General features: G+C 38.3%; 1 protein-coding gene across 1 annotated transcript in view; it reads right to left on the bottom strand.

The window, feature by feature from the left end:
* The window catches only part of LOC114657565 (serine/threonine-protein kinase Nek11-like), a 327,143-nt gene that overhangs the window by 3,104 nt on the left and 306,737 nt on the right, over positions 1–17,302 (bottom strand). Inside the window, exons 15-16 of the mRNA XM_028809452.2 lie at positions 10,870–10,951; positions 5,773–6,002 (exon numbers count right to left, since the gene is read on the bottom strand). Of these exons, the coding sequence (XP_028665285.2) occupies positions 5,804–6,002; positions 10,870–10,951 (281 nt within the window). The 3' untranslated portion in view covers positions 5,773–5,803. The remainder of the gene's footprint in view (positions 1–5,772; positions 6,003–10,869; positions 10,952–17,302) is intronic.

Below are 17,302 nucleotides of genomic sequence, written 5' to 3'. Positions count from 1 at the left end.
TCCCTCTCATTTACAAACATGTATTCTGTCTTGTTCCTACTGACATATATTCCTCTCTTCTCTAGAGTATATCTCCACCTCTCCAGGGTCTCCTCAACCTGCTCCCTACTATCTCTACAGATCACAATGTCATCAGCAAACATCATAGTCCACGGGGACTCCTGTCTAATCTCATCTGTCAACCTGTCCATCACCACAAGAAAGGGCTCAGAGCCAATCCCTGATGTAATCCCACCTCCAACTTGAACGCATCCGTCAATCCTACAGCAGACCTCACCACTGTCACACTGCCCTCATACATATCCTGTACAACTCTTACGTACTTCTCTGCCACTCCTGACTTCCTCATAATATACCACAACTCCTCTCAAGGCACCCTGTTATATGCTTTCTCCAGGTCCACAAAGACGCAATGCAACTTCTTCTGGTCTTCTCTAAATTTCTCCATCAACATCCTCAGAGCAAACATTGCAAACATTGCATCTGTGGTGCTCTTTCTTGGCATGAAACCATACTGCTGCTCACTAATCATCACCTCACTTCTTAACCTAGCTTCCACTACTCTTTCCCATAACTTCATGCTGTGGCTCATCAATTTTATTCCTCTGTAGTTACTGCAGTCCTGCACATCCCCCTTATTCTTAAATATCGGCACCAGTACACTTCTTCTCCACTCCTCAGGCATCCTCTCACTTTCCAAGATTCCATTAAACAATCTGGTTAAAAACTCCACTGTCACCTCTCCTAAACACCTCCATGCTTCCATAGGTATGTTATCTGGACCAAAGGCCTTTCCATTTTTCATCCTCTTCATAGTTGTCCTTACTTCCTCCTTGCTAATCCGTTGCACTTCCTGATTCACTATCTCAACATCATCCAACCTGTTCTCTCTCTCGTTCTCTTCATTCATCAGCCTCTCAAAGTACTCTTTCCATCTGCTCAACACACTCTCCTCGCTTGTGAGTACGTTTCCATCTTTATCCTTTATCACCCTAACCTGCTGCACATCTTTCCCATCTCGGTCCCTCTGTCTAGCCAATTGGTACAGGTCCTTTTCTCTCTCCTTAGTGTCCAACCTCTCATACAACTCATCATACACCTTTTCTTTAGCCTTCACCACCTCTCTCTTCACCTTGTGCCTTATCTCCCTGTACTCTTGTCTACTTTCTGCATCTCTCTGACTATCCACCCCACTTCTTCTTTGCCATCCTCTTCCTCTGTATACTCTCCTGTATTTCTTCATTCCACCACCAGGTTTCCTTTTCCTCCTTCCTCTTTCCAGATGTCGCGCCAAGCACCCTTCTTGCTGTCACCCTTACTACATCTGCTGTAGTTTCCCAGCTGCCTGGTAACTCTTCACTGCCACCCAGTGCCTGTCTCACCTCCTCCCTAAACTCAACCTTGCAGTCTTCCTTTTTCAACTTCCACCATTTGATCATTGACTCTTCCCTCACTCTCTTCCTCTTCTTAATCTCCAACGTCCTCCTACAGACCACCATCCTATGCTGCTTAACTACACTTTCCCCTGCCACCACCTTGCAGTCTTCAATCTCCATCAGATCAACATTTCGGCATAGAATGTAATCTACCTTTGTGCATCTTCCTCCACTCTTGTACGTAACCCTATGTTCTTCCCTCTTCTTAAAATACGTATTCACCACAGCCATGTCCATCCTTTTGTCAAAATCCACTATCCTTTGACCTTCTTCATTCCTCTCCTTGACACCATACCTACCCATCACCTCCTCGTCTCCTCTGTTCCCTTTACCAACATGCCCATTGAAATCTGCTGCAATCACCACTTTCTGTCCCTTAGGTATACTGTTCATCACTTCATCCAACACACTCCAAAAAGCTTCTTTCTCACCCATTGCACACCCAACTTGCAGTGCATATGCAGTAACAACATTCATCATCACACCTCTAATTTCCAGCTTCATAATCATTACTCTGCCTGACACTCTTTTCACCTCCAAAACACTCTTTACATACTGTTCCTTCAGAATAACTCCTATCCCATTTCTCCTCTCATCCACACAATGATAGAACAATTTGAATCCACCTCCCACTTACTCCCCTTCCATTTAGTCTCTTGCACGCACAATATATCAACCTTCCTTCTCTCCATCATATCTGCTAACTCTCTCCCCTTACCAGTCATACTGCCAACATTCAAAGTTCCTACCCTCAGTTCCACTGTCTTTACTTTCCTCCTCTCCTCCTGCCTCCGGACACGCCTCCCCCCCTCTTCTTCTCCTTTGGCCAACAGTAGCCCAATTACCGCCAGCACCCTGTTGGCAGTTGTTGTTAACCCGGGGCTTGACCGATTCGGTATGGAAATATTGTATTGTTGTCCTCAAATTGATTTGGCAAAATTTTACACCGGATGCCCTTCCTGACGTAACCCTCCCCTTTTATCCGGGCTTGGGACCGGCACAAAGAAACACACTGGTATGTGCATCTCCTGTGGCTGGGCTGGTAACCTTTTTTACTCTAGTGTTCCTTATTAATGCTGCAAATCAGGCAAAGGATCTCTGCTCAATTTGGCCCATGCTGCTTCTTCTACCAGATTTTCTTTTGCATTGATCTGTTATCTAGAAAGTTTGCTATATTAGACTCAATTCACTTCCTGATTCCTGCAGGACTTTACCAGCTTAACAATATAAAACATTATCTTTTTGAAAAAGGCCATAAAGAATTTGGTGCACTGCAGAAAACACTCAGTGGATCAATGCATTTTTGCCTTATCCTGATCCATCCATCTTTATGGATTGGCAGGAATCTGTGTATTTTTCATACAGGAAAAAAAGTGTATCTTATATGAGCTTATGGCCACCATTCCTTATCAGCAACAAGATATGACATGATATGGTATGTCTTCTGGTGCCTTTTTTGGAATTACTGTTGCACACCACCATTACTTGACATGCATGTCTGTTTATCAGCAAAAAGTCAAACTTCAGCAGTTGGCTGGTCTGAGTGGTTTCTTATTCTTGCTACATTAGTGAAACAGTTTTGCTTGAAAACACTACACAACAAAGTTTTTGCTTCTCGAACACTTTTTGGTGTTTCTTATAGATTTTTGGGTGCTGATCACGAATATCACATCAAAATTAACCCACCGCATCATTTTTTCTTATATTTGTATCCAAACATTTTCGCTCCCGTAAGTGACTTATCAACAATGGTTTGTGCAGCCTGGGCATGTCCAGGCATGGAATCAGGTTAGGTTGAAAGCTGTTCTGTGGAAGCTGACATCCTGGGCATGCTTGGGCAGGTCTGAATGAGCTTGATGCTGTCTCAGCATGCTGTAAAGGTGGTTTGCATACACTGATCCTGCTCATTTGGTTAATACAGATAGTCAGTGTGTATGTATAGTATCAGTATAGTAAAGTATAGTATCTATAGCAATATAACAGTAAGTAAGCTTGATGATATAGACGTTTTGGTGTCGGGCAATATGTCTCGTCAATGTCGTAACAGCCGTGATACATTCTGCTATATCTGTGGCGAATATATGCTTGTGCCTCAGAGACGTTGGATGACTGCTCTTGTGAAGAAAGCTTTCATCTGTATTTCGGCTGCAAAATTGGTGATCAAGACAAGGAATGGGCGCCTCACGTTTGCTGTGCAACATGTGCTGTCAGTCTGAGCCTGGCTCAGAGGCAATCGGAAGACTATGCCGTTTGCTGTTCCGATGATATGACGAGAACAGAAAGAGCATGTGACAGACTGTTACTTCTGTTTGACTAATGTGTTTGGTTTCTCTGTCAAAAACAAGAAGTCAATTGAATATCCTAATCTGCCTTCAGCAAATAAGACTTGTGCCACATGACGACAGTCTTCCAATTCTGAAACCAGCAGAGGATTGGACCTTAGACGAACCAGATGAAGAAACTGCAATGCAGGGTACTGACAGTGACATTAACCCGGATTTTGAACTGTGCTCATCAGGCGATCCATATCTGATAACACAGTCTGAATTGAACGATTTGGTCAGGGATTTGGGTCTGTCAAAAGCAAAAACTGAGCTGCTGAGTTTGAGACTGCAGGAATGGTCTTTGCTGTCACCAGGTACGGAAATTTCTGTGTTTCAAGGCCGACATCATGATAACACCAAATTTTTTGCACAAGTCAACAGTCTCTGTTTCTGTTGTGACATTGAAGGATTGTTCTCGGCCTTGGGTTGTGATCACAACCCGGAAGAGTGGCATCTCTTCATTGATGCGTCAATGTTAAGCCTGAAAGCTGTTCTGCTACACAATGGCAACGTTTATCCTTCAGTACCTGTTGGCTATGCAGCACACATGAAAGAAACGTATAAGAATATTGAACTGTTGCTGAAGCACGTCCAGTATTGCAGGTACAACTGGAATATCTGTGGAGATCTTAAAGTCGTTGCTCTGTTACTAGGACTGCAGTTCGGCTATACAAAGTACTGTTGTTTCATCTGTGAATGGGACAACCGTGCCAAATTATTCTCGACAGAACTGGCCACTCCGTAAAAAGGACAGAAAAATGTGGCAAATGAATCTCTTGTCGAACCGGCAAAGATATTTTTGCCTCCTCTTCAGATAAAACTGGGACTCATGAAGAATTTTGTGAAAGCACTGAACAAGGAAGGTGAAGGTTTTCTTTAAGACAGATGTTCCCAAGAATAACTTATGCCAAGATCAAAGAGGGCATTTTTGTTGGCCCCCAGATCAGACATGTTATGAGTGACAAGCAGTTTGAAGATCTCTTAGTTGGGCTGGAAAAAATTGCTTGGAAAGCCTTCAAAGATGTTGTTGACAATTTTCTGGGCAATTACAGAGCCCCAAACTACATTCAGCTGGTAGCCAAACTTCTTAAAGCATACAAGACAATGAAGTGCAACATGTCACTCAAGATTCATTTCCTCCACTCACACTTGGACTTCTTCCCCGCAAATCTCGGTGCTCTCAGTGACAAACATGGTGAAAGGTTTCTCCAGGACATTGCTATGATGGAAAAATGATATCAGGGCAACTGGAATCCATCAATGCTTGCTGACTATTGTTGGACACTGCAACGTGATGCACCAGACAATGAATACAAAAGAAAATCAGGAGCAAAACACTTTTAATTCTGCTGAATTTAATAGCTTATGTGAAACATAAATGTGACTAAATACGTTATTGTCAGAAAATATATAAATGTCCATTTCTCAGAGTTCCTATGCGATGTAGTAAAACCAAAACTATATTTGTGCATACCCAGTAGGTACCTGTTACAATCAGCAAAAACCTTTCAGGACGCAAGACATTTCAAAAAAATTGTTGTGCAGTGAAACCCAAGCAGTTGTGCAGTTCTACTGCAGGCACGTCTAGACATCTAAGGGTCCAAAGACACATAAATCTGTAGTCTGAATTTGACTTATACACGCAGTCCAAAGCTTTCATTTTAAATGCAAATGTGTCCTCTTTCCCACTGTTATGTGCGGGAATTGAAGTTTAGCGTAATGAAATGGCCATACTCAGTGCGTGTATCCCTCTATAAAATATACTTCACACTTAAATCACTCAGGGATTCAAATTTTTAAAATCTGGATTTTTTTTATATCTCTATAAATGTAATATTCAGTATTATACTTTAAACAGTTTACCAGTGTTCTGACCAAATACTGTAAATGAATGTTTCAAGAAACATTTTTTTAACATTCAAACTCTGTACTTTTGGAGAACATAATTAGAGTTAAAACATATTCTTTTTATCATAAAAGTGTTGACATATCTTTAATACATATATACCTACCTGTATTATCTATTAACAAGTATTTCTCATCCTAATTGTGTTTCATTTTCTCCTCTAGGAACAGAAGCTGCTGAATCATGACATAATACTTTGAGTTTTGGTCCCATGCTTGAGGTAGTACTGGTGTATGATTTTCTTCTTGCTCATTACTTCTATGATTCTGGTCTGCACTTCTCAGATAGTAGTAAATCTGCTGAAAAACAGCATTTCCTAACTCGTCTGTACATATCCTGAAATAAAACAGAACCATATCATTACAAGAAGAAGGATTAATGCAGTTTAACAAATTAAACTGTATATAGCTGCAGACATCTATCAAAAGAACAGGGATAACAGGAAAATGGGTATTGTGCGCATGTTCCCCTTGTTTTAGGGACTGCAGTGTCTGAGGCTGGATGAGGTAATGCAGGGAATTCAAAAGTGCAAATAAGGGTAGGTCAGTTCATATACTGTATTGGTTAATGGCCAGTGTTTTGTCATTCTTCTTGAATGACCTGGTGTAATTTTAAAAGGAGTTTTTCTTGCATTTGGTAGGTTTCAGTAAAAAATCAAAAGTAACATCATTGTTAAAAAAACCTAACTTCAGGTGTGAAAATTTTACTTGTTTTTGCTGTTAAAATACAAATGACATTACAAATAAAGATTGAATGACTTATAATGAAACAAAATATGAAGACTTCAAACCTTTGTCAGCAATGTAATTTCAGAGACACCAAGTACCAATATGCTTATGAAAAATTAACTGAATGGCAGGGTAATTGTTTTTGTGGCAGGGTAATTGTTTTTAAAGATTTACACACAGTATGACAGATTGACAGCCATAATAGGCGCATTTTCAGATCTGCCAAAAAGATGTAAACAAATACGCTCTTCAATTCTACATGTTTATTTCCATAAAATAATAATTCTTCATTAAATTCACTCAAAAAACTGTTCTTGGGGTGTTATTATTACGTAAGTACCTTAAGTTGAAAATCAATACTTTTAAAAGACTTTATGCATATTTTTGAAATAGACCAAATATAAATTATTTGGGTGTTATATTAATAACTTTAATTTGTACAGAAACAGTCTAAATGGATTTCATTATTTTAAATATCAGCAGTGCTCACAGATGTGATTTTAGGGGGATGTTGCTAATAGCCAAAAACTAATTAACAAATATTGAAGCTTTAAAAAATTATTTTTGGGGTATGTTACTTTTATACAGCTATGTTAAGATGATTTAAGTCAAGCTAAATGTGCCTGTTGACTTTACTTATCTGTTTATAGTACAATTGACATAGTTTTGTTGCATGTTATTTTACTTGGTTAGTTTATGTCTAACAGATTTCTTTGACTGAAATGTGTGTGACAGAATATTATTTCTGAGCTGTCCTTATTATAAGTTGTTTACAGAATGTCCAAATCATCCCTCAGTACAGCATTGACTTTCAGATTTGTACTTGGTATTTTATTATGTTGTATTGAACTGGAATTATTGTAGTGTAAAATTAATGCAACTTTGTTACATGTGCAGGAAAATGTTATCCCATAGAATGTAAAACTGTCTATCGGAGTGCATTAAAAATAAGAATAAGTATTATGAAACAACTGGTATACATCTGGTTATGTTATTACATAATCCGGCAGACCTCATTATGTGTTGAAAGAAAGTTTATACAGACTTTTACAGCTTCAGCAATAATCTTATGCACAAAGAATTTTGGATCATAATTCAACTTTATTTATATCAGAATTATAAAATAAATCTTGCAGTTACTGTAGGTTAGTACTTACATGTAAATTGTACAATATGCTGCTGTAAGAATATTGTTTCTTTTAATAGAAGCAGATGTCTTATATATTGGCCAATAGCAGGAGACAATTGTAAAACTATTATTTTTATGGTGTCTTGTTTTGTTGTTTGTAATGAATTATACCTTAATCACTAATTTCAAGTTCCGAAAATGTCAGGAAATGTTCAGGAAATGTCTGAATGCATACTACAGACCCCAAAAATACAAGGATACAAACAGTCCATTCTGTTAAGGCAGCTAAACTGGCAGTATGGAACACATGACTTTTTTTAAATATATAAAACATCAAACTAAATGGCTGGGCCTATTTACAAAATGTATTTAGATTATTTTTGCTGCTCTCTACAAATATTGTACTCATTACAGCTTTTTTCTCTCTCAAAGGCCACTTATATAAAGTAGGTTTATCCTGGCTATCCATGATTTTCAAAAAGTTTCATGTGCACACAAAAAAGACACACTGAGTGCCTTTTTATTTTGAGCATTTATTTGAGATATGATTTTTATTAACAACAACAACAACAACATTTATTTATATAGCACATTTTCATACAAAAAGTAGCTCAAAGTGCTTTGCATAATGAAGAGAAGAAAAATAAAAGACAAAATAAGAAATTAAAATAAGACAACATTAGTTAACATAGAAAGGAGTAAGGTCCGATGGCCAGGGTGGACAGAAAAAACAAAAAAAAACTCCAGAAGGCTGGAGAAAAAAATAAAATCTGTAGGGGTTCCAGGCCACGAGACCACCCAGTCTTGTATTAAGTATTGGAAACACAAATGACCAAAGAAATGTGCTTGTCTGGAACTAATAAGAAGTAATAGCAATCTACCATTTCCTTCCAGTCTACAATTAGACTGTGTAGTACAGAACTGGAGTGCTAATTGTAGGGGCAAAATTAATGTCCTATATTTGTATAATAAAGAGTACACTGTGATCCTAGACAGCAATTTAAATTGCTTATTGAATATCTTCATGGTAGCTATCACAACATGCTGTACATGAGGCCATAAAACACTAATTAAAAGCAGAAACAATTAAAAAAAGTTTTTCATATGAAAAAAATGACACAATTTTAGCCATGGATGCTTAAGGTCAAAATCAGTTTTGTAGGCTCATGACAAATGGCATACTCTGAGCAGCACCTGGGAGTTTGCTGAAATCACGTGGATTTACCCTCCCCAGAAACTTCCTGTGTCTACAGCTGCTGATCTCAGAAATCAAATAATTCCAGTTTCCATGGTAATGCTGGAACTTGCAGACTGGACTTGGAAAGGGAATGAATATAATTCAAATTTAAAAGCCCCAAATGGAGATAGGCTAAAATTCTGGCTTTCATGAAAACAAAGGCCTTGATTACTGACTTGACTGTTGGCATTTAGTCACTTTCTGATAAAACAGACATTTTAGGAGCCAAATACTGCAGAATCATAAACCTGCTGAATGTTTGATAGAATGTTTCTTTTGTGGCTGTATACCATACATTGAATATGAAATCTGTTTAATATTATATATTTCTTTATTACATTGTTAAAATGTGATTTTCATTATTTAATGTGTTTTTTTCAAGAAATATTGTTTTTGTGTGCTCCCTTTATTGATATGACAACATAGCTTGAAGGTATTTAGTTTTAAATTAGTTTTAAATTAAAGGGACATTTTTAGAAGGATCAGTGTGAAAAAAATTGCCACAGCAATATTGTACAATAAGCCAAGAATTTAGTAAGAACATTTAAAAAGTAATTTTTAAGGAAACTTACAGATAGTGGGCAGCACGGTAGCACAGTGGTAGCGCTGCTGCCTCGCAGTAAGGAGACCTAAGTTCGCTTCCTGGGTCCTCCCTGCGTGGACTTTGCATGTTCTCCCCGTGTCTGCGTGGGTTTCCTCCGGGTGCTCGGATTTCCTCCCACAGTCCAAAGACATGCAGGTTAGGTGCATTGGTGATCCTAAATTGTCCCCTGTGTGTGCTGGTGTGTGTGTGCCCTGAGGTGGGCTGGCGCCCTGCTCAGGATTTGTTCCTGCCTTGCGCCCTGTGCTGACGCCCGTGACCCTGCACTAGGATATAGCAGGTTGGATAATGACTGACTGACTTACAGATAGTACATTTATTGAAACATACTGTGGTATAGTAGAAAATACCAACAAAGTTGAAATTGTCTTTGTTAATATAATAAAGCTTTATGAACTGAAACCAGTATTTCTAAATTGAGAGATGCCTATCACTTAGGTCAGGAAAAAAGTGCAAGGAAATTGCAGACTGAATTTTATAATGAAATATGTCAGCAATGATATACTCTGTGACAAAAAGTAGCTGCTTCCAGACAAACTGGTCCTTTTTACATGAGGTTGGAAATACAAAACTGGGGTCAAGGAAGTAAGTAGTGGCTCCAGAAGTGCAAAAAATGATTTTTTCATCTTGTTTGGGGCTACATATGGCTAAAAGGAAGCACATCATTAGTCTATAGTTAGAAGACAACTAGCACTCTGTCATGCATTGAACCTTAAAGGAGTCAAATGAGGTTGTGCAGCACTTCCAACAAGCACTACGAACTGCTCCTGCAGGGAGTCAGTGGTCCAAGGAGGGTGTTAATTGGACTGTAGGTGGCATTTCAGAATATCTGAGACCTCATCACTGAACATAACCCAAAGACAGCTCATAGCAGTCTAAACTACTTGAGAATGTCAAGTGTTTCATGGCAGACATTGCTATGATAGATTTGAAACGAGTGCCACATCTGAGTGCTATCACACCATGGTCTCTCTGAACATGGCAGGGAGACTGGATACAGGTTGTGATGTTATTCATGTTGTGTTGTTTAACTCATCCTTGCATATCCTTCCCTGAAAGAATCAGAACTCATCAGCCTCTAGAATCACTTTCACCAGCCCCATTGCAATGTTACTTGCAAAATGCTAATGCATGCTATGATACTTTGGGCTAACCACCTGCCTCAAGAAGACCAAACATAAGCTTTGTATTTAACAGTCTTGTGTTTGTATGAATGATGAATGCATCTTTGTACTGCTGTAACTGCAGTGGAAATATTCCAAGGTCTTTATAATCCAAGCCTGTACATTTATCACCATTTTATGGCAAGCCCAATCAATAGCCATCTAATAGTAGTCATGAGAATAACTGACATGTAAATTGATACATTGACAAAAATGGTCATGGTGATCTTTAATTCTGGTTTTCATGAAAAAAGACTCCAGTGATTTTGATTGCAACTATGTTATGCCAGCAAGCATAATTTTCCTTTAACCCCACTTGCTTTGGAGTATTGGCCGAATACTTACTGCTTTAGCTGATCAATTTTTGACTGAATAGTTTCTGTGGGTATATCCCCAGATGTGTATGATGATATATGGGGATCCTGACCTGCAAATAAACAGGAGACATAAATCTTTTAAATATTTACAGCAAATCATAATGTATTATTAAAATCATGATAGGAAAGGGGCTCTCTGGCAGCCCGCTACATCCAGACTAAAACCATGGAGACTTAAAGTATACCAAAATTCATAGGCTTGCTAAAACAAAATAAAGATGGAGGGATGAAAAGAAAAAAAAATGCAATCTAACAACCAACCTGATGAAAACACCTTGCCGCCTCTTTCAGCCTATATATACGGGTGTTGAGGCCTTGTCTGCAAGATGAGGCGGCTCACCTATTTGCCTAGCTATAATAATAGGGGGGCAGCACGGTGGCAAAGTGGTAGCACTGCTGCCTTGTAGTAAGGAGACCAGGGTTTGCTTCCCAGGTCCTCCCTGTGTGGAGTTTGCATGTTCTCCGGTGTCTGCGTGGGTTTCCTCTGGGTGCTTGGGTTTCCTCCTACAGTCCAAAGACATGCAGGTTAGGTGCATTGGCGATCCTAAATTGTCCCTAGTGTGTGCTTGGTGTGTAGGTGTGCCCTGCGGTGGGCTGGCGCCCTGCCCGGGTTTGTTCCTGCCTTGCGCCCTGTGCTGGCTGGAATTGGCTCCAGCAGACCCCCGTGACCCTGTGTTGGGATATAATAGGGGCAAGCACTCTCCTTCACACTCTCATTTTTAGGTACTATTGTTTTCCTGGACCCATAATCAATTACAGTAATGGCATAGCGTATTTTCAAAAGTCTACTTGAAGCTACTTGCAGTTGAGCAACTGACTCACTTTCAAGAAATATCTCAAGCAAACCCTATTATCCTAGTGCACTCCTAAGTCTAAGACGGCATACTGCACATACCATGTATGCAGGAGACTAATAGCTAGCCAGTGACCAAACACTACTGTCTTTTTGCCAGAAGGTCTTGCGAAGTTTGCACTTTTGCATACTCTCTAAGGAGAGGGTCATGCACATCTGTCAGTTGATAGATCTTCTTTCCTCTAGCAGTCTAGACATATTCATATCCAGGCCATATCTCGCTCTCTCCTGTTACTTGTTGTCCTTCAGGCACACCAAGTACATATACAGAACATACCTTTCTCCATCAGCCCTGTGTTCTCCCCCTCTTTTGTGGAGTTGAAATGCAAAACTTTTTCTTGCCCCAACAATCTTCTCCCAACTGTGCACCCCTCACAAGTAGTGACAGACAGTAACTCCAAATCTTACTATACCAGACAAAGAGCATGTAGAAGCAGGGGGTTGGAACAAAGAGATTGATGCTAGTAACATTACTCAGGGCTGATACACCAAATTGTGTAACCAGTCTTCCTGACTGGTAGAATTCAGACTGTTACGGCTGAAACATCTAACAGTTTCACTCCAGCCACCAAAGCACTGCAAGACTGGTTTCTGAGGTCACTGTCTTATTCCTTGTTTGCTCACGATTTTACAATTAGGCATGCCACAAATTCTGTCATCCAGTTTGTTGATACAACAACAATGTCGAGACAGGGAGGAAATTAGACTTATCAAAAAAAGGAGCAGTAATAACAATCTGTCCCTCAACCTCAGTAAAACAAAGAAGCAGACTGTGGACTTTGGAAGAATTGGAGAAGGTTATGCTTTATGACATTAAAAGGTTTGCTGTTGAAAGGGCTAGTAATTTTAAATTCTTGTCCACATCACTAAGAGTTTATCATGATCTTACAGTAATAATTATGTCATTATGAACACTAGACAGCAGGGTAAAGAAGGCTGATCTGCCTTTCCAGTCTTTTCCACTAATCTCTACATACTGTATGTACAGTATATGTAAAATAGAGCATACTATCTGCATCACAGTCTGATAAGGCAGCTGCACTGTGACAGATACCAAGGCCCTGCAGAAGGTAGTGAAAATGACCCAGCTGTTACTGGATCCAAACTGTTATTTATACTGGATATTAATGACAAGCTAAAACATGCATTACATTATACCGTAAAGCATAATGACAATAGTTTGAACTGTACTGAACTGAATGATTTTGACTTCACAAAATTTAGCCAATTAAGACAAAAACAGATATTCTACTCAAAATATATATGTTGTCAATTTCAACCAATTAACAAAAACCAAAACCAATTTTTGAATATTTGCATTTCAGGCATTGCAAATACTAAATTCAGATTGCAAATACTAAAAAGACATGGACTCTTAAAGTAGGTCTATTTTGCTATTAATTACGTCATTTCTAGTATATGACATGACTAGTACGACAAACATTCTCTAACAATAACTATTAAATAAAATATATATTTTCCAGAATTTCAATACAGAAGAGACTTTTAAAATATTTTATATTTCAGGCCTAAAGCCTTTACAGTTAAAGTAAATAGTCTGTATGAAACTGAAAGCAGAGTCATTCATCAATATAAACGAGTGAGAATATTTACAGATTGATATAAAAGAGGAAAATATATTAAAAAAACAAAGATGATAGTAATTTAAAAATAGGCTTAGAACTTTTTGTGTACACTGCCATAACTCATGCAAGAAAGTGAGGAGAGGATCTTTTTTGTGAGGCTGACAATTTGAACTTTTGACACAAAGTTATTCCAGTGAAGACATTACTCAATTGCGAAACAGGAAATATTTATGTCTGTTGGGATCAGGTGGCATTTTCCACAAACAGGGCTATTTTCATAAGTATACCAACAAATATCAGGGACCTTGTTAATAAAGCAATTATGCTCTTTTCCACAGACACTTTGCCATTTATCGTTTATAGCTAAATACCATGTTGGCTCGTGAAGTAGCATACACACATTCTTACGTCTAGGAATTGTTTTAATTTCAACTCAGTTCATATTTTTCTGAAAAGGAGTGATAAGCAATAATGCAAGACTTCATTTTACAGGAGCTAAAATATCATTAGGCTTATTGTTCTAGAAGAGCATGCAAGACACAATAATAACAAAAGTTGAAAATAAAGAACATATTTAAAGATATGTATTCACATATACATTTTATGAACCCATATATTTTAATACTGGGCCAGGAAATCATGTAGCATAATCCAGAAGCAGTGGGTTTAATGCAGGATTCAATCATGGAAGGGATGCCATTCAATCACAGGGTATTGACATGAGCACAAAGATATTAGGTTATGGGATAAAACCCATGAAGAAACGACAAGACCATACAAAAGTCCACAGAAACTGTGTGTGGCTGAATTAGAAACTGAATCCAGAAGCATTTGCTAAAAGGTGTACTGTCTTACCACCTGTGATTAGCAATTCGTATCATTTACCTTTCACAGGTATAATAAGCTGCTTTTCACTGTTACTAAATCATATATACTTATAGTGCATTGCATCAGTAGTTTAAATATACACTTTTCGTTACTCACATATTACCATTAAATAGAAAATTACATTCTTCCATTTTATTATTATTATTATTATATGGTGTTCTGCAGTTGTCCCACAGTGTTTGGAACACAGTGCAATTTCTAGGTGGGCTGTCTCCTTTGTGGGTTTTACATGTTCTCATTATGTGTACGTGGGTTTTCCGGGATACATACAGTTCAGCTGACTGACAATTCGAAGTGGCCCATTATGATTGTGTGTGTATGTGTGTGTTGTGTAAGTGTGCTCTGTGAAAAAACGGATTCACACACAGAGATGAATTCTACTCATTTATGTTGCTATTGGGACTGGATGTAGGTCTACACGACCCCGACTACAAAAAGTAGGTTCATAAAAATTAAAAACTAGGTTCACAAAAATTAAAGGTTCACAGGTATTTTATAATTTTAAAAATCAATACTTCACGTGATGATCCATACATCTGTTTATACATTTCTGAACTATAGTCAAGTACAGGATCTCAGGAATGCGGAGTGTTTTATGGTAGCACAGGGTAAAAAACAAGAGCAATAACAAATGGGATGGTAGTGTTTCACAGAACACATCCACACACTCAAGAACATGCATAACAGCCCATATTACAGTTACAAATCAAAGTACAATTCAAACTTACAAATCAATTTATTATGAGTCAGAATTTATTCTGAGTCTTGGCTCTGTGTTCCATAGTCTTTGAGGCTGTAGTCATGCTGAAAATAATGCTCTCTGAATCTCTCTGTTTCAAGAGTCTCTGCAAAGGATGCCTGTGCAAAACTCTATTAAATAGGCTCAAATTACTGTATCATACCTGTTTACATTATTTATTACAGGTTAAAATGGTGTTTATATGGTAGTTTATAGTTTAAAATGTTCTTTATATTAATAACCAGATTAAATATCATTGGCCAGCCCATTAACATTTTCACCATTTGGTGTCTTAACATTGCTCTGGCTTGTTATGTTTCCATCCTAGGGATGATTTGCCCTGTTATCTGTTTATTCCAATGATAGTGTGGTTTGCTACCAGTTAAACCAAAGATGGTGTGGCTTGTCATCTGTTTATCCCAAGGATGGTGTGGCTTGTTGTTTTTCTATCCCAAGAATGATAAGGTTGACTGCCTCTTTATTAAGTCCATCATTTAACCATGCATTTTCTCATATCACCTCCTCGAGCCTTGCAGGCGTTTTAAGTGCTTTTGCCTCATGTATCTCTTATGCCACTTTAAACTGTGTGCAAAGCAACAAGGCCAGACATATTTCTTCATCCCAATGCACTACATCAGCTTACTCAGCTTAGAATCACCATGCAGATTTGTGAGGACATGAAACCTGCTAAATCCCATTCAGTATAGCAGAATATGGTGCTAAACTCAGTACCTGGAAGGTTTCCAGTTCATCACAGGGTATATACACATACAGTACACAGCAACACAGGGCCATTTTGAAATAGTGATAAACCTAACACATAGCTTTGGGATATAGAAGAAAACTCCATGTAGACACAGAGTGAATGTGTAAACTTCACACCGGCAACAAATGGGCACTGATTTTTAACACAGGACACTACATCCATGAAGCATCAACACAAACCACTGCATCACGGTTTCACCTCACTGAGCTGACCTTAAATACAAATTTAGGTTCTATATACTCTGATAATTTATTTGAATATAGTATTTATGTAGAATTGGATTATAATAATAGGAATCTTAAAACATAACAGAACTGGTAGGATACAAAGAAGTGTGACTATGTGCAGAGGGTGCAGACCTACTGTATAAACACCTGGGAGTGCAGCTGGATGATAAATTGGACTGGACTGCCAATACTGATGCTCTGTGCAAGAGAGGACAGAGCCGGCTATACTTCCTTAGAAGGCTGGCGTCTTTCAACATCTGCAATAAGATGCTTCAGATGTTCTATCAGACGGTTGTGGCGAGCGCTCTCTTCTACATGGTGGTGTGCTAGGGAGGCAGCATAAGGAAGAGGGATGCCTCACGCCTGGACAAACTGGTGAGGAAGGCAGGCTCTATTGTAGGCACGGAGCTGGACAGTTTCACATCTGTGGCAGAGCAACGGGCGCTAAGCAGGCTCCTATCAATCATGGAGAATCCACTGCATCTACTGAACAGTATCATCTTCAGACAGAGGAGCAGCTTCAGCGACAGACTGCTGTCACTGTCCTGCTCCACTGACAGACTGAGGAGATCGTTCCTCCCCCACACTATGCGACTCTTCAATTCCACTCGGGGGGTAAACATTAATATTATACAAAGTTATTGCCTGTTATAACTGCATTTTTATCACTCTTTAATTTAATATTGTTTTTTGTCAATATTCTGCTGCTGGAGTTTAATGGGATTAATAAAGTATCTATCTATCTCTATATCTATCTGGTGGCAATATTTATCAAAACCTAGGAATAGTTTACTGATTCTAAGGTAAAGAGATGAGTAAAAAGCATAGCTCCTTTTTTAAAACTAAACATTGATTACTAACTTTCCTTTCATTTTGCTTATTTTTTATGATACATCTCCAGCCTGACTAAATAAACTTATCAGTCCACTTTTTTTCAGCCCTGATTGTCTGGTTTAGACAAATTAATCACAATTAAAGGAGGCAATCATGATTAAGTAAAGTAAAGGAGGCAATCATGATTAAGTAAAGCTTTGGTTCCCATATTCAAGTGTGAGTTAAAGTACAACATGCACTTATTCCCCAAACAATTACCTTTTCAAATTTGACATAAAAATAGAATGTGCAATAAATAATTTTCATATGAGTTAATTTGTATTCATATTAATACTCATGTTATCATGCACTTAGTAAGGTGTAAAATAAGTAATTTTTCCCTAACAAAAGACTGTTAGATAAACTGATATTTGCTGAGTGCCTGAGATCTGACATTGAACATTAGTTTAATGATTGGTAAATGGACTTGAGTTATTGCTTTCAAAAATGCAACTATTCGCAATGAATT

Source organism: Erpetoichthys calabaricus, chromosome 9, assembly GCF_900747795.2.
Source record: "Erpetoichthys calabaricus chromosome 9, fErpCal1.3, whole genome shotgun sequence".
NCBI classification, from domain to species: Eukaryota; Metazoa; Chordata; class Cladistia; order Polypteriformes; family Polypteridae; genus Erpetoichthys; species Erpetoichthys calabaricus.
Note: the sequence above shows the minus strand (reverse complement) of the source record. Positions and strands in the feature narration are given on the sequence as shown.